This window comes from Pocillopora damicornis, chromosome 8, assembly GCF_964200805.1.
Source record: "Pocillopora damicornis chromosome 8, jaPocDami1.2, whole genome shotgun sequence".
In the NCBI taxonomy this organism is placed as follows: domain Eukaryota; kingdom Metazoa; phylum Cnidaria; class Anthozoa; order Scleractinia; family Pocilloporidae; genus Pocillopora; species Pocillopora damicornis.
This window is the reverse complement of record NC_142677.1, coordinates 12,721,980-12,746,752: the sequence shown is the minus strand read 5'-3', so window position 1 is coordinate 12,746,752 and position 24,773 is coordinate 12,721,980. Positions and strand designations below refer to the sequence as shown.

The 24,773-nt window shown below is 37.0% G+C and overlaps 4 protein-coding genes and 2 long non-coding RNA genes across 9 annotated transcripts; 5 read left to right on the top strand and 1 right to left on the bottom strand.

Moving 5' to 3' along the window:
* Positions 1-634: 634 nt before the first annotated feature.
* On the bottom strand, positions 635-2,909 carry LOC149041426 (uncharacterized). The gene is made up of 2 exons (XR_016188990.1): positions 2,761-2,909; positions 635-1,698 (listed from the first exon to the last, which is right to left on the bottom strand). It is a non-coding gene; the product is annotated as an uncharacterized LOC149041426 (long non-coding RNA).
* On the top strand, positions 1,033-2,227 carry LOC113678768 (uncharacterized). The gene is made up of 3 exons (XM_089214017.1): positions 1,033-1,169; positions 1,370-1,704; positions 2,068-2,227. Exons 1-3 carry the CDS (start codon positions 1,033-1,035, stop codon positions 2,073-2,075), a joined length of 480 nt encoding a protein of 159 aa, XP_089070143.1. The 3' UTR covers positions 2,076-2,227.
* A 1,076-nt stretch (positions 2,910-3,985) lies between the features above and the next one.
* On the top strand, positions 3,986-5,224 carry LOC113678757 (uncharacterized). The gene is made up of 2 exons (XR_003446923.2): positions 3,986-4,208; positions 4,954-5,224. It is a non-coding gene; the product is annotated as an uncharacterized LOC113678757 (long non-coding RNA).
* Positions 5,225-7,368: 2,144 nt separating this feature from the next.
* LOC113678760 (matrilysin) lies at positions 7,369-13,631 on the top strand. Of its 2 annotated transcripts, none has more exons than XM_027195670.2 (6): positions 7,369-8,034; positions 8,357-8,739; positions 9,490-9,803; positions 10,442-10,456; positions 11,261-11,371; positions 12,186-12,308. In XM_027195670.2, exons 1-5 carry the CDS (start codon positions 7,960-7,962, stop codon positions 11,365-11,367), a joined length of 894 nt encoding a protein of 297 aa, XP_027051471.2. In that variant the 5' UTR covers positions 7,369-7,959; the 3' UTR covers positions 11,368-11,371; positions 12,186-12,308. The 2 variants fall into 2 exon arrangements, with proteins under 2 accessions (XP_027051471.2, XP_089070799.1); XM_089214673.1 differs by lacking the exon at positions 12,186-12,308 and adding an exon at positions 12,807-13,631 and having other exon boundaries at positions 7,370-8,034.
* Positions 13,632-14,436: 805 nt separating this feature from the next.
* Positions 14,437-19,395, top strand: LOC113678733 (galanin receptor type 1-like). Of its 2 annotated transcripts, XM_089214595.1 has the most exons (3): positions 14,440-15,547; positions 15,796-15,887; positions 16,803-19,395. In XM_089214595.1, the coding sequence occupies exon 3, from the start codon at positions 16,837-16,839 to the stop codon at positions 17,875-17,877; it is 1,041 nt and encodes a 346-aa protein (XP_089070721.1). In that variant the 5' UTR covers positions 14,440-15,547; positions 15,796-15,887; positions 16,803-16,836; the 3' UTR covers positions 17,878-19,395. The 2 variants fall into 2 exon arrangements, with proteins under 2 accessions (XP_089070722.1, XP_089070721.1); XM_089214596.1 differs by lacking the exon at positions 15,796-15,887 and having other exon boundaries at positions 14,437-15,547.
* A 1,786-nt stretch (positions 19,396-21,181) lies between these two features.
* LOC113678758 (galanin receptor type 1) lies at positions 21,182-24,683 on the top strand. 2 transcript variants are annotated; one of them, XM_027195668.2, is made up of 2 exons: positions 21,182-21,315; positions 22,345-24,683. In XM_027195668.2, the coding sequence occupies exon 2, from the start codon at positions 22,391-22,393 to the stop codon at positions 23,390-23,392; it is 1,002 nt and encodes a 333-aa protein (XP_027051469.2). In that variant the 5' UTR covers positions 21,182-21,315; positions 22,345-22,390; the 3' UTR covers positions 23,393-24,683. The 2 variants fall into 2 exon arrangements, with proteins under 2 accessions (XP_027051469.2, XP_089037387.1); XM_089181261.1 differs by lacking the exon at positions 21,182-21,315 and adding an exon at positions 21,329-21,744.
* The last annotated feature ends 90 nt before the right edge of the window (positions 24,684-24,773 follow it).

The window sequence follows — 24,773 nt, the reverse complement described above, 5'->3', positions numbered from 1 at the left end:
AAATTCTACTTAATTCGATTCGTTTAAATCGGCCAATATTTTGAAACCATCTCAACGCTGCAATTTTTGCAACAGTACTTAGACCAGGTTCTCTCCCTTTTGGAAAAATGTAGAAATCTTGTGTGTTCATTGTGATTCAGAATATTTCTATTGTTTAATAAGATACACGCCAGCAAAAGTCATTTCAAGTACAACTGCAGGGTCACCGGATACCTTCTGGTGTAACTGAGATTGAAAAACAAATGACCAGAATATTCTTCGCTGTACACCTGTGCAAACAGTTTTCCCAGTTATGATATATCTTTTGTCTTGTGATTTGTAGCCTATTGGCAGAAAGGTGCATTTCTCATGCTAGGAAGCTGAACAGGTCAACCATGTTGGTCTCCTTTCTGCTAGTTTCCCTGCTGTTTGCTGGAAAAATCGTCGTTTGACGAGTTTGAGGACGACGAATCTTTCGCTGAGGCAAGTGCTAAGACTCTTTGACTGTTGTGTGTTTTGTCTGGTAAAATTCAACTTGAAACAACGGTGCAGCAGTTTTATGTCAGCCTCCTGATCTGGCAAAATCTTTTGTTAACACAAACAACTGAATGTATTGATGTGTAGTCTCTATCTAGTGCTTTAGATTTCACTTGAATTGAACTCTAAACCAAGCATTCCTTTCTGTTTAATTATTTTCCCGTTTACTTACTTACAAGGCTTCTCCTCATAACTAGCGCTCAAGCGAACTTGTATAATAACAGGTGAACACAATATCAAGGTGACTTCAACTCAAGTCAATTTTTTCGCATCAACAGAGAGTTACCTAAGGAAGTATCACTACATATCACCAGCAAGATCAGGGAACCAGGACCTAAACAAAGCAATAAAAACTTCCAGAAGTTTTTCCATTTGTTACAAACGGGGGAACTGGACGAAGACACTCTATATCTGATGAGAAAACCACGATGTGGAATGCCCGATGTCGACGAAGATTGACGCGTCAAGCGTTTCACCACGCAAGGAAAATGGTCCAAGACAAGTTTAACATATTATATGGAGTACGTTAACGATATGTATCACTATGATCAGCTACGTATTATCGAGGAGGCCTTAGACAAATGGGTTGGTGCTGCTTCAAGTCTTCAGTTTACATGGACAGATGACTACGGCAATGCCGATATAAGGATAAGGTTGGACCACTTTGTGTTCAAACGATAATATTAATAATATTTATAATAATAATAATAATAATAATAATAATAATAATAATATTCAAGATGATGTTAGTGATATTGATAGTGTTGAAGGAATGAGCCGTTGCGAATATCTAGCCAAGGGCTTTCGTTGAAGTTACCTTTTCCCTTGCTAAAGTAATGTTTTTCCCTCAAAGCTTTGGATCCTACTCTCATGCTGGTGTCACTAATGAGCAAGACTGTTATTACGATTTCGACGGAAAGGGAGGTGTCCTTGGACATGCGTACTTCCCTGAAGACGGTAGAGTCCATTTTGATGACGATGAATTTTTCAATGAGAGTGGCGGTACCATTACGTGGTGGGGGACGTCGAAGACTTACAGAAGCTTGAGCTATGTTGCTTTGCACGAGTTCGGTCATACCTTAGGACTGGATCACTCTGACAATGAAGACGCCGTCATGTGGCCCTATGCTCGCATAGGAAATTCCGACTTACATGAGGATGACATCAATGGCATACAGTACCCTTTTGGTGAGCAAATGTCAGATATAAGAAACATTCTATTATGAAAACTTCAAATCTTAGAAGACTACACTTTAAGAAAACTCTAATGAACAAAAAAGTTATCATCTTGCTACGATCTCAACTAATATGAGACAACTGTAGCATTTCTATTAACTTTTTAGACCAATTTAAGCTAGCAAAGCTATAAAGGAGTTCTTAAAAGGAATTAACCGAAATCTCTGTATCTGATTCGTTGTTTTCCAATCATAGACCCCCTTTTGCTCGATCAAAATTTGAAAGGCGGCCACGAGGAATATTTTTTCATATTTCGGCGTTTAGAACTTTTTTTTATTTGGCCGATCAGTTGTTTATGTCTATTGTTTATTGCAGGATCGTGAAGAAACGCAAATAGCCGATCGACAGATGTATTAATCGTTGATGAATAGAAAACGAGGGATCTTGATTATAGTGATTGTGAGAAAACCAGGTGTTGGGATATCATAGTTCTAAACACATGGAATAAAGCCAATAAAGATCAAGGTCGAAATGTAAGGTTTCTGTTTGGTAGTGGCTTGCTTTTCTAAGAATAGATTTTGACTGAGGAATTTTAATCCTTATTCGCTTTGCTGGGTCGTTTCAGTTCAAAGTCAATATTTCCATCTAGAAAGCAAAAACCTTTCTTCTTATGGAGGAACGGTATGGTTAATAATCAACAAGCGAGGACCTGATGTACTCGATAGAGATCGCCAATTTGCATTTATTCGTTACTGTACAATTTTTCTGTATTCTTCGAAGATTTTTTAAGCTTTTTAAAGATAAATATTTGGCCACGGCTAGCTATGTAACCCCTTTGATTGTCATAGCCACATTCTGCTCATCAGTTTTAAGATTAACATGGCAGTATAGTGAACTAGCATTGTTGTTGTCAAAGTAATGAAAGCCCCTTTTGTGTTCATCCATTTTGTTTCTCATAAATGGTTGATGAAAGCCAGATGAAAATATTTTCTGCTTACAAGTTACTGTCGAAGGAAAATGCGAAAATCCGTTTTCGATTTTGCCATAGCAAAGGGAACATGCACCCACCTTCAACTCACCCCTTATTCGCACTATAAAACCTTCCTTCTTCAATGATTATTGTGGAAAGAAAGAGAGAAACAGAGTGTTGAAACGATTTCAAGGGGCTGCAATATTCAACAAGTAATGACATTTCTTTTGCCTCTTGTACAACCTACGCTGCGTGACATTAACAGGTGAGTAATTGCTTGAGTTACTCTGACTGCAATGCTTTGATGTTTTCTCAAGAGTTATTTATTACTAAATGGTGAATCAATTAGAATGTAAGATAAAGGAATATTATCCATTAATCAGCACTTAGTCGTTTGGTTTTATTAAAATTTGTGGAACATGTCGCCAAAACAGATAAAATACTGGTATGCTAGAATAAAAAAGATTAGTTTTACCTTTTGCAAGGCGAACTTTACATTCTTGTCGCATTCCTGTCAAAAACACCCTTAATTTTTGACCATTCAGTTCTCCTTGCTTTTCTCATTCATCTTAGTCAAATAATAACGAAATAGGAAAGGCAGAAGAGATAAAATGAATTTTGGCCATGCGAAGGTTAATCTGTGAACCATTAATGAATGACTTAGGTTTTGATTATTCTTTTTGTATTAATGGGCTCATAGATTATGATAGTAAAGATAACAATTAATTATTTTCAGTTGCATGTCTTCTCCCAGAACCTTCTTTTTCTGGGTGTTTACAAACAATTTCCAACATTCGGGCGTAGCAAGACACGAAACCGAACTTAAAACTGTCTGTAGTTAAGCTCAAACACTAATTGTTTGTGTCACATTTAAAGATTTTCTTTTAGGTTTCCGCCATTCGAGGTCTTAAATTGGTTCAGTGTCAAACAAACAAAACCGTCATTTATGAATTTTTCCACATTTCGTGACAGTGCTTTTATATGAATTTCCAGTGAACGTGAAAACAGTTAACCAATAGGTGTATGAATATCTTTATTCACCTTTCAGCTCTCAATTTGATATTTTGATCAAAGTATGCGGCATTAAATACGGTTTTGAACTGGTACCATTTAAATTAAGATTTTTAGAAGAAGGAATAAGAAGAAAATATATCCAAGAACTCAGTATCCTAACAATGGTGCTGTTAAATGAAATAGTCATGAACTGTAAATGCTTTAACAACCGGATACAATTTTTCCCACAAAAACACTCTTTAATTAAAAGACGAGGAAAAAACTCGATCACAAGTCATCGTGTATAAATAAATGATGATCTAAGATTGTTGTGGTTTTATCTTCTAAAATGGTAGGAACATATAAAAGCAGATATCTTTTTTATTATAGCAGAAGAGCGAGGTAAACGAAAAGAGTCGATCATCTACACTCTAGAGCGACGATGAAAACATCTGAAAAAATTGTTGCTCTGTTGGGTATCTTATTCATCGCTGCTCTCCTGGTTGATCAGGCAACTTGTTTTGTAACAAAACACCAAAGGAGAGAGTTTGAGGTTAGTCCAGTAACCCAGATACGTTTAAAAAAATGTTTACTCTACAAGAAATAAGAAACCTTTATTATCTGGTAAATAGCTTGAGGTGGATATTTGTTCAGGGGCAGAGCATTCAAAGTGATAATTCGAAGGTCATAAGGCCGCCTCCCTTTTAGATTTCTGAGAAATTGACCTTTCCCGACAATTCTTGTGTCATAGACTATAACAATGGACACCTTTGCCCAATAATCATCACGGAAGACTACGGAGTCAAAGGGCATGGCTTTACTTCGCTCAAACCACTGCGGTATTGAGGGAGGCTCACGGTTCTCACTCATCAAGATATCGGTTCTTAGCGAATTGAGGGTGAAACCTGTGAAATTGTTACGGTTGACGTTGATGCAAAAGCATTCTACTCAAGGAGAGTAGCAAAAATTTTAGTCGCTTCATGCTTAACCCTCCCACTATCAAGATCTCATTTAGTAATTCTCCTCACTGTCTGCCATACAATTCTTATGAGGTTAGTATGGAGAAGTTGGTAGAAGATCAACGAATGGTAAGAAGAAAATCTGTCTTGGTCACTTGTGATAAACTCTGGTGGTCTGGTTTACCATTTCTCTTGTCTTAAATTCTTTATCTCATGGTCTTAGAGCACTAGAATTTTCCTCTTGACCTAGAAATGTTTCGGCAACGAAATTACAAATATTAAATAAACATTATCATTTTTGACGTTTAATCACTCTGCAGTGTATTTGATGTTTTTTAGATGAAACGTGCAACGAGGGAGATTTGTGCTGCAGCTAGATCATTGAACTGTGAGGGCCTGGCAAAGAGGGAGTTTCGTGACCCCGATGAAAGCGCAAAGTAGAACGGCTCCTTGCAATGACGAGCGGCCGTCAGAGGAGCAGACTTGAATCGCGTAACAACAAGAAAATGATATGATTAGTCTAAGCTTTGATAACGAATAACGAAGATAAAATGAAACCTATCAATCATGTAAATTGAAAAAGAATAAATATCTGGCATAAAGGAATAAATATCTGGCTTCATATATGGCTTCTTTTCCAGTATCTCAGTTTGCATACTGTTTTAGCACTTTACCACAATGTCGGCAGTACCTAACTTTGCTAACCTCACTGAATGAAGAACTCTCTAAAAGGACGACTGATCCACGTCATCTCATTTCATGAGTGACTCAGAGAGGATTATTTTTAGCATTTCTCACTAAAGAAAAAAAAACCAACACTGAAACCAACGGATAACTTAATCGTTTAGAAATCAGTCACTATTTAAATATCACCTGGAGTGGGGAGGAGGGTAGTCTGTGGATTTTTGGGGGCTCATATGGATTTTAGGGGGAACAGAGTGGGGATCAGTCGTCGCTAACAAGAGGGGACTATAGAAAATTGACAGCCAATGAGGGGGAATCATAAGAATACTGCAGGGCCTTAGGAGGAGATTGGGTAAATTGTATATGGTTTTTAGGGGGAACAGAGTGGGGATCAGTCATCGCTAACAAGAGGGGACTAAAGAAAATTGACAGCTAATTAGGGGGAATCATAAGTATATTGGAGAGCCCTAGGAGGGGATTGGGTAAATTGTATTTTGACACAACCTAAATCTCCCGACCCCCCACTCCCACCCCCTCCGGCGATAAATAATGACCATTCGCTTAGAAATAATTAAAAAAATTAATTATTTGCCGATTATTGAAAGTCCATTATATATAATTATAATTTAGTGAATTAAGAACCCACTCTCTTAAGTGGGCAAGTGACGTGCTGGGAAACTGGACGAACAAAAGACCTCACGCAATTCCAAAGTGGTAACGATATATCATCCTGTCCTAAACTTGGAAAAGCTGAGTTTTCGAAAAATTTAAGCCGATTGATCTTTCATTTGCATAACCTCGAAGCTGAGATGAAAATGTGACAAAGTTTGAGCCCAATTATCTTAAGTTATTTAAAACCGCGCACATAATTATATTTCGGAGTAAGTGGAAGAGTTAAGTTCCCTTGATTAGATGAATATAAGCTAAATGGTTAAAATTTGTCGAATTTAAGAAATTGTTCGCCAAATCAAATGTATTAAGAATTGGTCGTATTTGAAAAATTATGTGCATTGTTTAATTAAGTGAAGTGCGAATTTGAAAATGTAGGTGCTCTGTGAAATTTTAAGCTATAGGGCAAAGAAACGAAGAATGGTTTTTATCCATTGTATCCTCCATTATTAACCATTTTACTCCTACAGTGATTAACCTGTAACTTCTCCCTTTAATATCCATACATTATCCAGCAAAACAGTAACGAGAAAACACAAACTTATTTGGTAGAAGTCGCTATCGTGATGCATCATGTTGTGTGAGACGGCTGGAGCGGAGAATGAAAAGTTCGATTTTGCATTGGGAGCTAAAGGAGTAATGTCATACCCGTCAATAGAAACCTACAGGACAGCTCTCAAAATGTTGCTAGCCAGCGAATTTTTCGAATTTTATCGATAAAAACTGTATCTTTGACTCGACAAAAATCTTTCTCCTTCAAAATCAATATTCCAGAACTGTTAAGAAATTTGTTTTTCGGGCTGCGGGAGCGAAGCGAGCTAAGGTTTCAGGTGTGACAGGGATGAATTGTCTTTTCTTTTGTTCTTCTTTTTTCTTCAATTGATACGGAATATATTACTAGCCAAGACAGCCATTCCAAAGTAACTCTGATTGACTTACGATTGGTTCTTTAGTAAACCATGAACTTCTCAAATTATTTTGTTCGATAGGAGCACTGTTAATATACCTATGCCTAATTCATGAGTAATCCTAGCTGTGAGATTATAAGATTTCACCTCTTGGTAATTTCTTATTGTTTTTAAGAAAAGGAAATCTAGATGGGCAAGAGTTAAACCTATCTTTGTTTGTTCGAACTCTATACAAGAGAAGACGTGTGCTAAAATATCTCATCTTTGGTCAAAATTGATCATTTGTGTCAATTACCTATGAAAAATCGTGTTTCCTGCCTCAGAAAAAGTCTTTGATTCATTTTACCTCTAAGAATTATCCCTCAAAGTCGGCTATCACTGCTGAGAGTCGAACCAGGGACCTGGTAATGACTGCACTCTTCCATGCTACAAAACAAGGTAATGATCCTGTTTTCTGGTTAAATCATCTGTTCAATTTTGGTTTTTTAGCTGTTTATATGTGTCCACGAATCGTACGATTTATTGACAAAGAATAGCCCTTTCTTGTAGAAAAGGCAGCTGTATGTAGTCTGATGGATAACATTAATAAACAAATGTTGTACGCTTGCCTCATGAAGTAGGAACGTATGCTAGGAAGCACCTGGGTTTGTTTCTTCACCTTTTACATTTTTTTGCACAACTGCTGCACTGACGTCTTTAAATGCAGAACTTGTCTGTAAGCAAGACTGAGGAAGTGCCTGTTAAAACAAAAGTCTACAGAGGGAAAGATAAAGTATACATTCTTGGACTCTCGTGTCATGCAATATGCGTGACACCTACATTGTGCCCTATTTCCTGTTTCTTCAAAGTCAACGTTAATGCGCTCGCACAGTGGTGATTGTTTGGCGCACGAAAATTCTTGCTAGCTCTTCTCCCTTGGGGAACTGTCATGTTTGTCTTGCTGCTCTGTTGAAACAAAAATATTTGCTTATCAAAATTTGTTTTCGTTAGCTATAAAAGAAATAAGCGATCTCAGTTGTTCATTTGACATTGCTTCGTATGCGCATACGAATCGTTTTCGAACATAGAATTGCAAAGCATAGTGATGCTTGGAGTCCTACTACCAGCCTTATTTGTGGCGTTTGTTGCTCTCTCTGCATCCCATGAAGAAGAGGCATATGTAAGTAACTTTGCTCAGATGTGAAGAGTTCCAAACTATTACATTGTACAACATTTGATGCTTCACTAAAGTTAACCGTCTTTCCAAAGATTTTCATCTAATTTTTTTTTGGAAAAAATTTACGATCTCAGTTTGCTTTGTTCATAACGTAAGGTAATATTACTCTTGAAAGACAATTTTCAAACAACCGTAATTATATTTAGAGAGAAAGGAAACGGACGATAATGAAATATTAACTTGTCTTTTTTAGCATCGTTACACTGCTACACAGTTATATGATATTCTGCCCATTCTATATTGAGTGTATCGTTTTTCAATTAAGAAATACCTCCGAGCCTACCATTACATATCTCCAACACGCTCTGGTAACTACGACTTTAACATAGCAATCAGGAATTTTCAACATTTCATGGGTTTACCAGTCACTGGGAATGTCGACGAAGCCACAATAAAAATGATGAGAAAACCACGGTGTGGTGTAGCAGATGTCGAAGATGGTGCTTTCAAAACTCGTAGAAGGCGGTACAGTGTTTTTGGCTCCAGATGGTCTAAAACGCACCTGACTTATTATCTCCAACACGGCCAGGATCTGCCGCGTTCAACACAAAACCGAGTAATCGAACGTGCCTTGCAGTATTGGAGTGAGGTGTCTCCGTTAACGTTTTCGCGCGTTGGTCATCCAAGCCAGGCAGATTTGAAAATGAGGTAAGCTACATGAGGTTCCTGACATTCTGTCTATAAATGTCGGTCCAAAGGCGTAAAGGGTACCAGAAAGCTTTCAGGTAGTCCTTAGCAAGCCACGAAGCTTACTCTTCTCTTAGATTCCTATGTCTGCATCCGCAGTGCCCTTTTAGGTTGATTTGGGACGGCCTCTTTTTATTATACATTTCAATATTATTCTCCGCAAGTGACCAATCCAACACTATCTTTTAGCGTGAACGATTTCTATCACCCCCTTCTCTTTCAGTTTTCAGAGCTCATTGTTGGAAATCTCTCTATGCCGAAGGATATGCAAGATTTGTCTGAAAGGAAAACGAATTTTTAAGTCTAAATTGGCGAAATCGAATAAAAGTATTCCTGTCAAAAGAAATAGTTAAAGAAATAATGACCAAAAACTGAAATGTGGGAAATAACGGGGAGGATTGTGACCCTGAGATAAAAACCAGATGCAGAACTAAGCTTAGGAAATAAAGTTTATATCGGTGTAAACTTTAACAAAAGACAATAGCCAAAATATTTTTTACATCAATCCTTTTGTGATGCTATAGTTGCCGTTGATTTTACAAAACAAAATAAAGTAAGTAACGTTTTGCGGTGCTAACCAGGTCGCTTCTACCAGACAATTCGTTTCGCAAACGTGACATTTGGGATGATTCAGACGAAAAATCCTTGTCGTTAAATCAAACGTGGAAAAGTTTTATCCATGGTGCTCCGATTGTATTTATTCAACCATAGTTTTGGCCCAAGAACTCACGAAGGAACTTCAGAAGAAAACACGTGCAGTTATCCTTTTGATGGAGAAGGTGGTGTTCTGGCGCATGCATTCGCGCCATCTGATGGTCGACTCCATTTTAATGAAGAAGAAACTTTCACCGACCTCTCTGAACAAGGAACCAATTTGTTGTACGTTGCTGTTCATGAGATTGGACACAATCTTGGTCTGAGGCATTCCAGCGTGCGAGATGCAGTGATGTACCCGGCTTATCTGGGATACAAGCCTGATTTGAAGCTTCATAGTGATGATATTTCTGGCATTCAATCACTTTATGGTAAGTTTTGCTATTTAATCTCCCGATTTTGAAAAAGATAGTCCAGAACTTGTGTATAGATCTCATTATACCTGCCAGCTGAAAAAAAGAGGAACCACTTTTTAAAAGACAAATCATTGAAAAAGCAGCTTCCTGCGTGAAAGACTTACAGATTTACTGAAAATCCATCCATTTGTTTAGAGGTTCCTTCGGATCAAAATTACTGAGACATCATCCCTCTTTTAACTGACACACTAAGAAAGTAAACAAATCAAAGGTAGGTTGGTTAAATGAAAAAGGTGGTAAGTTTCTAAAGAAACTGTGATGCTGCGTCGGTGGAGAAAATGGAGCTACGTTATTGGTGGGAATATATCGTAGCTCCATTTTCTGCATATAAGCCTACACACTATCCAAAATTCCTCCAATCGCTTTGACGGAGGGCTAACGCTCGAAACGTCAGGCTTTTAACTCTTTACGATGCCCAATTTACGTTTTCAACTCAGTTGTTAACACTAAATTACCTGGTTGAATGAAAGGTGTTGTAACCGAAGGGAGAGAGCCCTATCTTCCATAAGATGCTCTGGAATATTTATCTCCCACAATCCTTTCATTAGAAGAAGTCTGAATTTACCACTGTTGTGTTTCTCGTTCTATTTCAGGCTCTGGAGGTGGAGGTAATGTTTTCTCCGGAAACTAACATTGAGTGACTATGAGACTAGCATTAATTCTTTACCGAGCGAATTCATTTATGTTTCCTTTTATTTGATTATTCATGTTATCATTTAACAATGGTTTTATGGGTCACATGATGTCTACAAAGTTTAAAGCTCTTTGGGCAGAAACATCCAGTCTTTTAAAACATTACTTTTAAACCAAATTGCTACAACGAAAAAAAGCATGGAAATTTTGCAAGGCCTCCCAGTGCCATCTGATTGGCTACAGGTCTATTAAAGAACATTCATAATGATTATTTCAAAAATTATTCTAGATTTGAGTTACAGTTGTGGTTGTTGCCGATGTGCATTTTGTAGGCAGTTGGCCTGTGCCCTTGTAGCTCTGTTTCTCGCTGTTACACCCAGAAGATGAGACTCATGCATGACAACCAGGTCGAAACAGTTTTCCACGGCTGCATCCCTTGATTGACAATCTATTATGCCGTTTTTACCTTCAGCTCATTGACGCCCTAAAGGGCTAATGTAGAGTTTCGATTCTGGTTTTCAGATAGTTTAAGGACCGCGTGCATACCAGTCTAATAAAGGATCCTTTGCAAAGTTTAAATTTATTACCATAGTTTGTTAACGTCTATGCAAATCGAACTAACCACTCTAGTCATAAACCAATATACCATAGTTCCACATGATCACCGCTTATGGGCGGAAACAGCTAGTAAAGAGTTATCTCCGAGTAGAAAAACAAAAAAGTAAATCATGCTGTACTAAATTGATATGTTTCTCTGTGTTTTTATAAAACTCGAATAGCTCTTTGCGCTGACAAGAGAGATGATTGTGTAAATTACCAGTACAGGTGCAACGAGATTAAGAACTACATGAGAGAACATTGCAGAGCGACTTGCAACTTCTGCTAATAAGGTATCACTTTAACACGCCTTTTTAGCTTATGAACGAGAAATCTTACGGAAATGGAGGTCCCAAAACGGCAGTTATTTTAAGAAAAATGCTTCCCCATACTCAATACAACTCTCCTTTACTAGATCTTCTGGATATACACAAAAGAAAAGGTTCTTTTGAATAGATACATGAATCAAGTATCTCTGTCAAAAACTCAAATTAGCAAAACGACATAATATTTGTGGAAACAGAGGATACATGGAAATACAGATACGTGCTACAAAAGCAACTTGAAAACCACGTGAATAACTTATGTGTCCTACTATTAAACGAGTCTTCCCTTTTTCTAGGAACACGTTAATAGTATTCGTTAGATCACTTGTTTGATACTTTTCTCTAAAAAAGCTCTGAAAACTATCCAAGGCGTGATTAGTTATCAATGAAACATCAAAGGGGTGTTTTGAATGATTTTAAATAGGAAGGGGGGGTGGATGTAACTAACATTGTTAAACTACGCCAGTAAAAAATTTCATTAACCCTTTCAATCCCACAAGTAATTAACGGGAAACTTCTCCCTATAATAGCTTTACATTATCCAGCAAACAGGTAATGAGAATATTCAAACTTATCAGGTAGAAGTTGTCATCTTGATCTTACACCAAATTCTCATAACTAATTTACAAGGATATGTGTAAGAGCTAGAGGGGAGAATTAACAATCAGATCTTGGGAGTTAAAGGGTTAATAAGATCTTTAGCTTTAGTATTTAACCCCTTTGTTTGATCTCATTTTTTTTATTTCAAGTGTTTATGGAGTTTACTTATGTCTTTTTACAGGTTACGTAGAAGTGACTGTCTGCAAAGGAATTAAATAGTATTGTTCAGCAAAGCGCGTGTGTTAGAAATAAAATGCTATTAAAAAAAATTATTATTTTTGGTTATGACCGATAGTATCCTTGTTAATTATGAACAATTTACGATCATCCGAGTAAAGATCATCAAAGTGTGGATCAGTCGAGGTAAAGTTTGGGGGTTTTAAATCAGTAAGCAAGGCTGCTCGGGACACTGTGTTTATGACGTTCGATGACAAAATCTTTAGTTTCAAGATTTATACCTGATTGGACATATCCCCCCCCCCCCCCCAATCGAAATAATCGAAAGAACTTTGAATAACCGTTAAGGCACCTTTTTGCACGAAAGAAATTGCTTTGAATTAACTATTTAACCGACATTTTTCTTTGCTTGTTCACATGAGCCATCCGTTAATTAAAAATAACTGCCAATGATTGACGAAAGGGGAACAAAATTTTTGACACGTCAGACTCTAGAAGTTTTAATTACTCTAAGTAGATACCTCACAAAAAAACTCTCAGAGATGACAAATAATAAACGACGGGTGCAAAAATGGCAACGGTGCTCAATCTTAGATTAATGCTCTTTACTTTCTTGACTTCATAGGTCTAGAAAATTGAAACTCTTGCGGATTATGTATCTTAAAGCCTGGATCCCTATGAGTGACAAGCATCTAATTTCTCCTTACAATATTACTCTTCTATCATAGCGGAGCTCGCAGAGCGTAGCCCCATAATTATACAAAATAGTAGTAACCCATCAAGCCGAAAAAATTTGGATGTACGACCGTACGACCGTACAAGGTGCTACTTTTGACATGCGTGGTCAACTGTACCGCGGACATGCCAACGCCACGGCTTTGTTCAGTAGTCCAGTGGTCAGTGCACTGGGCTCCGAGTCGGACGACCCAGGTTCTAGTCCTGGCCGGGAAAAGTTGTGTGGGAAAAAAAATGCGAGCTCCGCTTTTAGGCTTGGCGAAATCTATATATTACATGAAGGTCACGAGAATCAAGGAAATGATCAACAAATAAAGACGTTCTTGATTATTAAACATATTCTCTTTGTTAGCACCTTAGGAAATGTATAGAGAACATTGTGGAGAATATGCATATGCTCCTAACCCTGTAATACACTTTGGAATTATTGGTCAAGGGAGAGATTGTAATATATAAATACGTATAAGAGTCTAAACCTTACGAAAATAAATCTGTGATTTCTTCCGGCCTTCCATCATTTCAATAACGTAAGATTAGTCACTTGTATCGTTTAGTAACCTTTTAAGAAAAAATAACTTCTTTCTAGAAGAAAACTAAATAACTCGCAGCCTGAATCACGACGACTCGTCAACAGTCTGCTCTCACCAGTCAAAGAAAATCATTAGCATATTTCATTACTTAGGGTAGTTACACCTAATTGCAGTGACATTGTTATAGAAAAGAGCAAAAAAGGAAAAACCAAATTTGAACAATTAGCATATAGCATAATCATACGGCACAAGCATAAACACATCTTTTAATTTGTGGTATTGCTTGAAAGTTCAAAACAACATTTGACACTCTCAAGAAGTTTCAAAACTTTTTTCGGTGGAAATTCTGAAAAAATCGTTCGGCTGCCAAAGTTAGTTTCAGATGCTATTTGAACTCTATTTAATCTGGGTTTTTCTCTTTCTGTTTTTTTTTTCTTAATTTCATATAACAACCGTTGTTGCATTGAATTAGGTGTACCTGCAAGTGGATTTTAGTCCATTATCACCTTACTTATCACATATCCGTTATTTTTTCGTGGATGCTGATTGGTCTCCTCAAAGAAAAGTAATCAATGCTGTTAAAACAGCTTGTGCTGTTTGGTTATAATCATTTTTGTGATTAATATTCAAGGAAGGGTTGAAGATCTCTATAACTCCTATATGTAAGCTTTTCCCCTAATTCTCAACAGTAGATCGAAAGGTTCTTGACCTTCAATGACTCCTATGGATCAGGAAGTGGGCAAGCCCTCTATAACGAGCTTTTAGATGAAAGTTTTATGGCAAAAGATTTTTAAACGAGGTAAATACAAGCATCCAGTAAAAACGGAAACGTTTGACGACGTACGTTTAAACAACTGAAGTACTTTAAGTTGACCTCAGCTAAAAAGAAAATTTTATGACGATTGCTTATCGGGGTACACGAGATCGCTTAGAGTTGATTAATATCTTCGTTCTTTTTTACCAAAATAAGTTATTGTTTAAGAGGAGAGCAAGTTGAATGCTCGGTGTAAAACTCGGTAACAAATGTCTCTATCCCTTTACAAAAGGATATGAAAAATGATTAGTAATCGTAGTAAGATGAAATTTAAAGGTCATTTTAAACCATGAAACCAACAGTCTATTACAAGCCCTCTGTGGAATGAATTTTACCTTTCCTATTCCTCGCTTTTGAATAACAAGCTGAAAGAGAAGACAAGTTTGGGATAAGGGTCGAATGTGTAAAATTGATGACCCAGAAAATTTTGAATGGGCAGCAAGGTTAAGCTAAGAGAAAAAAACACTAACCTGACTATCGGCGTTCTAAAGATAACACAAAAGTATACATAATAGGGATTAACTTAGTGCAGGCAATAGCTGAATGGTATGAAACGTCACGGTGCCACTTTGTCGAACCTTGAAAAACCTAACGCGCAGAATCCTCATGATATCGTTTTACGGAAACAGAATCTTTGATGTAGAGTACTAAGGTTCATCTACAATTTTTTTTTCTTGAACGGTGGAAAATGTGAACTTATTCAGTTAGGAAAGTTCATATTTTTTTTTACATTGACGTTTTCGCTTGAATATGGTACAGCCTTGCAGCTTAATCTACATACAATCGGGGGTTGCTTCCGTTTGTGTGTTTCAGAGATTCAATTTTGACTTCACATCATATCTTATCAACAATAGAGTATTCTCTACAGGTGAGAAGGATTAACAAACAGCAAAAGAAGATATAATCATTTGCATACTTGAAAACACTGATAAAATTTATTGTCTTAATCTTTTCAATCTCTCTCATTCCCATCAAATTTGAATTTGGATCACCGACCAACATTCACAAAAACATCTGGTCTAAGTGGAAAAGACAAATTATCTACAGTCCCTTATTTGATATTATCTTGATTACTTATTTGGGATCTTTAAATGTGAAAGTAAGAACCTCATCTATAATTTTAAAAATACTTAATCACTGTAATAGAAGTATAAATACGCTTTTGAAGTACCTTTATGAAAGCGTCCGACGCGAGTCTATTAATGACAATTTTTTGCCTTTCATCTGGAAAGCATAAGAAGCAATTCACTTTGGAAGGAAAAAAGAAGAAAAAAAATCAACCAGGTGGTATGTGTTTGAATATTGTAAATCTAGTGTTTGATTTTCACCGAGTGATACCACATATTTACTCGACCCGTGCTCATCAGGAAAAAACCGCTTTTTCGGTGACTTGTAAACTATTCAGCTGAAGTCAGAGGTGTTCATATTATGTTCGAAAGTTGAATGTTATATTAAGTTGTAAATGTGCGAGGAAACGAGAAGTGCCGAATGTTTACTGCAGAATGACATCGTTATCTTTTTTTGATTGTAAAAAGGTTTGTACTTGCGGCGAAAGATATCATGAATTGCATTTGAATTGAAGTTCTGCGTCACTTCATCTCGGCAGGTAACTTCGCCACCTAAAGAGGTAATTTCTAAAACAAGTTAAAACAAACATAAAGAATTGGGATAGATGGATATTCCAAATTCATCACAGCCGCTTCGACCCTTAGAAAAAAAAAATTTTCAAACGCTTTTATTTGTCGTTTTTTCCCAGTTATGAGCTCTCATGAATTTCTTTTCATGTAAATTATGTTAAAATATTTTTTTATCCGAAAACCTAGAAATTACTGAATTTTTATTGGGAAAACAAATGCGGTTTAGTGTCTTTCATAAACTTTAACATATTTATTTTTGTATGTACGGTCGCAACTTCCTCGTAATCTCAGTATTGTCCTTTTTAAAACCAGGTTGCCGATAACGCATATTTCACACGACGATTTAAGTTTCATCTTCGTGGAATAGAATGGCGGCATATACCTCACTTAACCATCGACAGAAAGTATTAATAGCTATTTAAGTTAATGCCTGTCAAACAAGCCGCCGATGATATCTGCCCACCTCCTTCGGAGAATTTTAAACGAGACTAGTTAATATCTAGAGTCAATCAAAATATCTTTGAATTCACTTTCAACTATTCGGCTAAAGTTGATAGAATCTCCATTTTCACTACTTTAATTTCGACGCACGAGACTTCGGCCAATAATGATCATTGCAGTTGACAGGAAATTTTTCATCGGACTCATTAGCAAACAGGACTGTCATGAACTCCATTGATATCTCTATGGGAGAAAAAAGGTCGGAGATAACCTTTGTTTTTGCCATCTGCCATCCAAATTCAATTTAGAATTATCCAATGAAATTTATGGTCTGGACGGCACTGGATGATGTTATTTACAACTGGTAAGTTTTGACAGACGACAAGTTTAAGGACAGGTGTTTGCATAAATTTTGGTAGCTCTCGAATGTAGTTCATAGCTTCTTCTCTCTTTCTTTTCTTTAGGGCAGAGGTGTAAGTTTCCGTCAAACGAAGAAATATGATGTCTGTAAACTTCAACAACAGTTCCATCTTAAGCGCATACGACTCTACTGAAAGACATCAAGCTTCAGCGGAGCGCATCGTACGTATCGTGTTTGTGTGGATCATCATCGTAGTTGGGCTTGTTGGTAACTCTTTCATCGTTGCTGTACTCAAAATTTTCCCCAGAATGAGAACGACCACCAACTATCTTCTTGTCAACGTAGCCGCCGCAGACATAACAACCCTGTTATTCACGGCAATGCACCTCATTCCGATCCGGGGCCCCTTCCCAAATGGCGCTCTTGGCAGCTTCCTTTGTAAGTTTGTTTATACCAACAACATCACCATGGTTACATTGCTGGTAACTACAATGACGCTAACTCTTCTAGCTGTAGAGAGGTACCACGCTCTGGTGAAACCGCTGATCACATCACGGAGGGTCAACACCGACAACATTGCTTACATCATAGTCGGCATTTGGTTTGTTGCTATAGCGATGGTTTTGCCGCTGTTTGTGTCGGTCGATCATCGCCCCAACTCCAACAGTCTTTGCTCTCCAGGTAACAAAATGGATGAGATGAAGGTGTACGTGTATTGTCTTATGGCCCTACTTACAATAATCCCCTTCCTTGCTATCGCGTTCTGCTATTTCCGAATTATCTCCGGCTTGTATTTTGAAAACACGATTTGTAGCAGAGGGCAAGGACCTAGCACGCCACAAGAATTGGGAGAGAAAAAGAGACTTGTCGTACTTCTCATGGTTCTAACGTCAGTTTTTTTCGTCGCATATGTTCCTTATGGCGTAGCGCTTATTCTGCAGTTTAGCGGAATGGCCAACAGCAGCGATGAAAAACGCGTTATCTTTAGTCGCTTCAAGACCGCCGTGCAATATTTAACGCTTCTCAATTGTTCCACCAATCCTTTTATTTATGCAATCCCGAGTACCAACTACAGATGCTGCTTTAGGTACATCATCAAGAAAATATTATTTCGGAATACCAGAGAGGAGGTTCATGCTATTGGTCTTAAACGAAGAAGCCTACCGGAAGTTGTTTAAGAGCAGGAAAATCCTGAAATGCTTTGATCTCGTCTTTCGGAATAACATGGAAGAGGTTTCGTGCAACTTGACTAAAACGATGAAGCCTACCAAAAATTGTTAGAGCAGAAACACCCTGAAATTATTTGATCTTTTTATCTATATCTATCTATCAATTGCTTACCAAGTGGGAGGTCCATACTGCGAAAAACTCCGTACAAGCAGTCTTTTTCCAATAAACATCGAACCAAACCGGCCTGTCATAAATTGGGTTATAAGACGTTTTCAGTTCGGAATTTCCCCAGACAATGTGCATGAGACTATAATTTCTTGATGTGTGCCATCTAAAAACCGTTAAATATTATGAGATAATGATAAAGTGAATAGCCTTAAACCATTAACTCCCGAGTGGCCCGTCTACTTTAACCGTGAAATATGAAATTCTGAGAAACGAGAAGAACATGTACATTGCGTGGTGAATTTGGATGTATCATTTTCTTCCAAAACAAACGATAAAGAAATTATAAAAGTTAAATTTAGAGATAAAAATGTTTAAATAGATTATCCAAATTGTATGCGCCCTTGCGTGCATGTGTATCTTGCCATATCAAGTGTTATTTGTATGATACTGATGATAATAAAATAACAAAAAGCTCAGTTTTTTTCGCACGATTATTTTGCAAACACGGTCGCGACTATGCAAATTTCTTTCGATCACACAACAATCTGTCTACCCTTAAGTATCAATTAAATGCAGAAAAAACATGGCCAAATAATCTCTCGAAATTTTATTCAAACAGAAGCAAAATTGGCTCAGCGTTATGGGGAAAAAACGCACCAATTTATTTGCGTGTAGAAAGCCCTCGCAATATAATTTTGCACGCGCATGAGCTTTGTTTTCTTGATTTGACCAAACATGTTTGCGCAGTGTAGATTTTGAAATTACGAGTGAGGTTTAAATTGATCTGGGATCTTCATTTCAAAATTATTTGCAAGAGATGTTAAATGAAAATTAAAGTTAGTATTTACCGGGCTTAGAACTTGTCCAAATACCGTATACCTTCGATGTCATCACCTGAAGTTAATAAGTACAGCATTTTACATTTCAGTCTTGTCCGTGATTTGCTTTGCCTTTGAGAATAGAAGGATGTATAATTAAAACCTGAAAAAGCTTTTTTTGTCGCTTTTACAACTTTGACGTCCATTTTTATATAAACAGGATGCCTGCTTTCCATTTTGACCTCCATAAGGCCTTTTTTGATCTGGAGGGAAGAGAGTAGCCGTCCGCAGTGTAAACGCCATTCTGTCCTTTACTAATTTTAACGGGCTGGTAAATTTTGCTATCAAGGCGTGCGGAGCTGCTAGAATCAGTGTGTCCGTGCGCTTGAATTGCACCTCTGGTCTCCTTGGGGGAATAGATATTTACTTTCAGCTTTCAAAAATAATTTGACATGTTGTTGAGATTCATTTGACATAGTGCTCCACAGTGAGAGACAAAAACTGAATTTATAGTCACGATAATTAGAGCACGAGGAAAAATGAGTAAATAGAAAAAAAAATTTAAAATACTTGGCGTTGTTATCCCATTTTATTACCTTTTATCGATTAGACATTCCGGGGAAATAACGGTCTCATTTCGCAATTGTTTTTTTTCTTATTTTTTTAATCAATCTCTTTGGAAAGAACGTAGAAATTTCGTTTACATTTTGAACGATAAAAATAGCAGTAACGACAACAATAACGATGATGATGAATAGTATGAGAATGACGACAGCAACGTTAATAATAATCTATGATGATAATGATAATACTTAGTCAGGATGCTCACAACGCCAGGAGGTTTTGAAGAGAGCTCTTAATTTTAATCACCACAATACTTCCTAACATAAGACAAGATGGAATATGATTATCATAAATCAGGAGATTATACTGACAGGCGGCTCAAGATTGTTAAAAAAAAAAAAAAACAAAATATCTGCTGATCCTAGTTTCCTTCGTTCAAGAGCAATCCAAAGTCAATATTTCTCGAACGCTAGAACATTGTTCCTCTGCACAAAGTGAATTTCCCTTTCTATCAATTTTTTTGTAACTTTTTGACATGCTGTGTTGTCAGACGATGAATAGTCATGAGTCTAGGAAATTCATGCGTATTAAAGTTAGAAATAAATCCGACTCAACCACGCTCTACCTTTGTAAACAGTTTCCCAATCTGATTTGACACTGATCATTACCAAACGGCCTAAAAGCTCCAGTTTACAACACTCCAACAATCTTGCCACTTAGAATAGATAGTTGGAATGAAGTGCTTGATTTGTTTGTTAAATCTGGATGTAGAGAGGCAACTAAGGAATCGAGCTTGCGCATTGTTATTGTTTCTTACACAAAATAAAAGATATCGTAAGTCCCTCTCAGTGTCTCGATATCGCGAAGGTGAGCGGTGACAAATTTTATTCAAAAGAAGAAGTTGAAAGGAAAAAATATATTATTACTTTCACGCTTTGCAGTGAGCACCAGATGCGGGAACAAAGTAATTATCACTCGACTCAAACTTTAGGGTAATTTCGGTAATCCGCATAAATGCAAAACAAATTTCAGGAAATTATAATTATATTGAGTTATTCAAAAATTTATTTTGGGTCTTTTAGTTCTAACATCTTCTACATAGGATTATTCTTCGGCTTGTTTAGATGTCCAAAAAACAGTCACTCGCAAATAATCTTGCTAAGATAGTAATCCTAAACAAGCAACGGCTAGGATTAAGCTGATACTAGAGAGTGCTTTTTTATCTTTTCAAAGTTGAAATTAATTAGAGCGGACCTCTAATACTGAGCTTAATTTTATCTTAGAACGCCTATGCGGTACCTTTATAAAAATGTTTAAGTTTTTAATTCGGCTTCCTCAGAGGAAAAAAAATTATTCAAACTAAGAGCTTAATCACCTTTTGAGTTAAAATCATTAATTTTAATAAATTTCTATTGCTTCATGGTCCCATTTGGTCGTCACTAACAGAATATATATAAAGAGAGACTATAGAAAATTGACTAAAGATGAAGGGAGATCATTAGAATACTACGGAGCCTTATTCAAACTAAGAGCTTAGAGGGGGATCAGGTAAATGTTTAAATCCTCCGATCCCCCTCCACCCTGACGATGAATACTCACCCTTACCCCCTTCCACAATTTGCCGTCAATAACGCCAGCTGATATTAAAAACATTTAATCTCACGTTAAGTGTTAGTCAGCATTGTTGAAAGTTCTATAGAATTTTTAATCCTGTAATACTGATTCGAAAACCAATCATCATAATTTTGAGAGTACAACTTATAAAAATATTAATCACTTTGTCGTTTCGTTGGAAAAAAGAAAATTTTCCGCAGTAGTCGTGTCAAAGAAGACCCTTTGTGTTCTAAAAACGAGTCTCCCTGAAGCAAAGGAAATCTTCCTTGATAATCACTAAAGGTGAGGTGAAGACTTAAATACGAATCAGACTAAAAAGCTGTAGAAATAATTATTACATTTCATACAAAGATCTACCGTAAAACTACCGCAAAAAAAATACTATTGTTTTTTCATTATTTGGTATACTCTCGACAATAAGAGTGTTTTTATTTATCAACATTTTGTGGTCGAATCGTTTTCGATGCATGGGGAAAATGAACTAATATTTTCATTTTTAATGACTCGTTGTTATGTTCTCTGAAATCTCAAATGCTTCGTTAATGACCGTATAGTGATTACGTGAAAAAAGACTGCACATGGCAGATAATCGTCGTTGCATGGGTCATTTTAAAGAGAACGCTGTGAGACGGCTGAATGAAATGGGAATCTGAAGATTTGTCCAACCATTTTAAAGGGTGCATGGAAAATGTTAGGTTTTCCTTGATAAAAGTAAGGGTAGGCTTAGAAGATCTGAAATTAAACTGATTTGCTATCTGTTTCTCTTTGATACCATATATTTGTTTGTGAGGGTGCCACAAATTACTAGAACCCCAACAAAATTGTTCAGGGAAAATACTTTAGCACATATGTAATGTTTTATCATGGTGCAAATTTTATCTTTTTGTTGAAAGTGGCGATATACCGTCATCGTCTCACGGTCTTTTAGTAAACTGTTTTGAAACACTGTAACAAAGGCTGGGTTTAATTCTTGTTGAAAGTGGCGATATACTCCAATAGTCTAACAGTCTTTTAGTTTTTAGTCTTTTAACACTGTGATAAAAGCTGGGTTAAGTTCTTCATGATCTTTTTGAGAGAACAGTGGAGATTTGAAATGCATCATAAGGCAGATAACTAGTCTGACAAAAAATATTGGTTGCGTACTGTAAAATAATCAGCGTTTCAAGTTGATACGGTGATTAGCATCATCTGGCGGTGAAGTCAAACAGCGGCAAATTGATTGTCGCAAGACACAGGTGTCAAAATTCGGAGATAATGTTGCTTTTTACGATGCCTAATATGGTGCATTATGGCACATTTCTGTTGTTTTAGGAATAGCAAAAGTTAACCGTTATGTGAAAGGACAAAAACACAAAGTATGTCTGAGAGCCTCGAACCGACAGCGGGGCAACCCGATGGATCAGAATCGCAGGCACCAAAGGTGGTTGCTGGGATCATCATAATTCTTGGACTGTTTAATAACTCGTTAATTGTAGCTGCAGTAATAGGCTTCCGTCGCATGAAGACGACAACCAATTACCTTCTTGTCAACGTGGCCGCTGCAGACATAACCACTCTGTTGTTCACAGCGATGCACCTCATTCCAATCAAGGGTCCCTTCCCAAATGGTGCTCTTGGCAGCTTCCTTTGTAAGTTTATAAGAACTAACAATATCACTATGGTGACGCTTCTTGTGTCCACTCTGACGCTGACGGTTTTGGCTGCTGACAGATACCAAGCCATGGTGAAACCCTTAAAAATATCTTGGAGATTAAAAATCGAAAAGATCGGGTACGTCTTAGCAGTAATCTGGCTGATAGCCATGGCTACTGTCTCGCCGCTTTTCGTGTCTGTGGACCAGCGCCCTAGCATAAACAATACTCTCTGCTCCCCCGGTGATGATCATGCAGCGATGAAAGTGTACATTTATTGCCTGGTGACCCTCCTTACCTTGATCCCGTTCCTTGGCATCGCTTTCTGTTATTCGCGGATTATATCCGGATTGTATTTTGGACAAACAATTTGCAGTCGGGGTAGCGAAGCAATGGCAGAAAAAAAGAGGCTTGTTATAGTTCTCATGGTGTTGACAGTCGTCTTTTTCATTGCGTTTGTTCCTTATGGAGTAGCAGTAGTATTGCAGTTCAGCGGGATGGCCACCAGAAATGTTGAAGAACTTCGTATCTTTAGTCGATTTAGGATTGTAGTGCAATATCTGACACTTTTAAACTGTTCTCTAAATCCGTTCATCTATGCCATTCCAAGTTCAAATTATAGATACTGCTTTAAATGTATGTTGAAGAAAATGTGTTGCCAAGACATCACGGAAGAGGTTAATGCCATCCAGCTGGACACAAGACGGGGTGTGGCAGACGAACGCTAGCGCTTTGATGATCACGGAACATTTGAAAGGCGACCATGTTATTAAAGTATACCTCATTTATATCGTTTACCTTATCCGGTTCTTTTAACGCACGCAGATGAGTGAACTTATAGACCAACCAGTGGACAAGCCAATAAATTTAAGCTATTACTCGTTAAAGCTAACGTTAAATGCCATTTAACTAAGCAACCAAATGATGTCTCAGTAATGTATTGTAAAAACATATTTTAGTGAAAGCAGCATTGTAAAATGAATAAAGTACAATGAAGCCTGCTTAAAAAGATTCAAGCTATTCATCAAAATGAAAAAATCTCTTGTTGGCGTGCTCGGAATGCCTGGTTTCAGTAAATTTATATTCAACTGATGCCCTTTTTTGCGTCATTTTGTGTATTTCCAAACATCTGGTAACTGATTTGTGACAGTGAGGGTAGAGATCTTCAACGTTCTTTCAGTAAACCTATCAAGAAAAAAATTTTCATTGTTATTAACTTTAGCTATGGTAACTTTAATTTTTTTAGGAGAAAATTGGCTTTTTTATGAGAAAATTTTATCCCCGACAAATTGCCTTTATCAAAATCTAGCTGTAAACAATACGAAGAGAATCTTTTCAGGGGAAAAATTGTTAAGGAAACTTATAAGTATATAAATGCGACTTTGAGCAAATAGTAAGTGGATGTATAATCTGGATTTGCTACGGCTTAATCCTCCAAAAATATTATTCAACAAGCTAACAATCCAGATGTAGTATCCATCTCCTAAGAGAGTTGTCCATAATAATGCCTCCTGGATTTAAACTTTAAGCTACGTCTGATATATTTTAACGTCCCCCACAAGAGTGGTTAAGATTATTTGGATGAAACACACTCGGCCACAATATTCAATTTTCTCTGCCTATTTCTGTGATGCTTATGTAAGCGTTTTTTTTTTTGACATATCGAACGTCCTGCATCTTGATTGACAAAGAAACATTTACCTGCTCGATAAATACTTGGAATAGATATCATTTGATTTTTTATCTTACCTGAGGATTTTCTGTTTCTATAGAGTATACTTGTTTTTCTTTTTTACTATAACTTTGAATTTGCATCATACGGTTTGATAGTGCCCTTGGCATTTTATTATGAGCACTATGCTTTTGTACTGATCAGAACCCAATCTATTCAATCCGGCTCCGTAAGTAACCAAAAATGAGTTTTTCCTTAAAATATCGACTCAGATTCAACAAGAAAGCTGCATGATAAGAAAAAAGGAGGATATCCACGAGGGTATTTGTTAGAAGACAGTGTCAAGGTTTCGTGGTTATGTTTTAGCAAGGGCAAAATGTGATTGTTATGATCTGGGAGGGTTTTTTGATCGCATTTCGCATCCTCAGTAGTTTTCT

What these genes read in the sequence shown, in the direction of transcription:
- LOC113678760 (XM_089214673.1), top strand. Translation starts at nt 7,960, where the DNA reads ATGCTTGGAGTCCTACTACCAGCCTTATTTGTGGCGTTTGTTGCTCTC. An exon ending in CCCATGAAGAAGAGGCATAT is followed by an intron (nt 8,035 to 8,356) that starts GTAAGTAACTTT and finishes TTTTCAATTAAG; the next exon opens with AAATACCTCCGAGCCTACCA. An exon ending in CAGGCAGATTTGAAAATGAG is followed by an intron (nt 8,740 to 9,489) that starts GTAAGCTACATG and finishes ATTCAACCATAG; the next exon opens with TTTTGGCCCAAGAACTCACG.
- LOC113678768 (XM_089214017.1), top strand. Translation starts at nt 1,033, where the DNA reads ATGGAGTACGTTAACGATATGTATCACTATGATCAGCTACGTATTATC. An exon ending in AATGCCGATATAAGGATAAG is followed by an intron (nt 1,170 to 1,369) that starts GTTGGACCACTT and finishes TTTCCCTCAAAG; the next exon opens with CTTTGGATCCTACTCTCATG.
- LOC113678733 (XM_089214596.1), top strand. Translation starts at nt 16,837, where the DNA reads ATGATGTCTGTAAACTTCAACAACAGTTCCATCTTAAGCGCATACGAC.
- LOC113678758 (XM_027195668.2), top strand. Translation starts at nt 22,391, where the DNA reads ATGTCTGAGAGCCTCGAACCGACAGCGGGGCAACCCGATGGATCAGAA.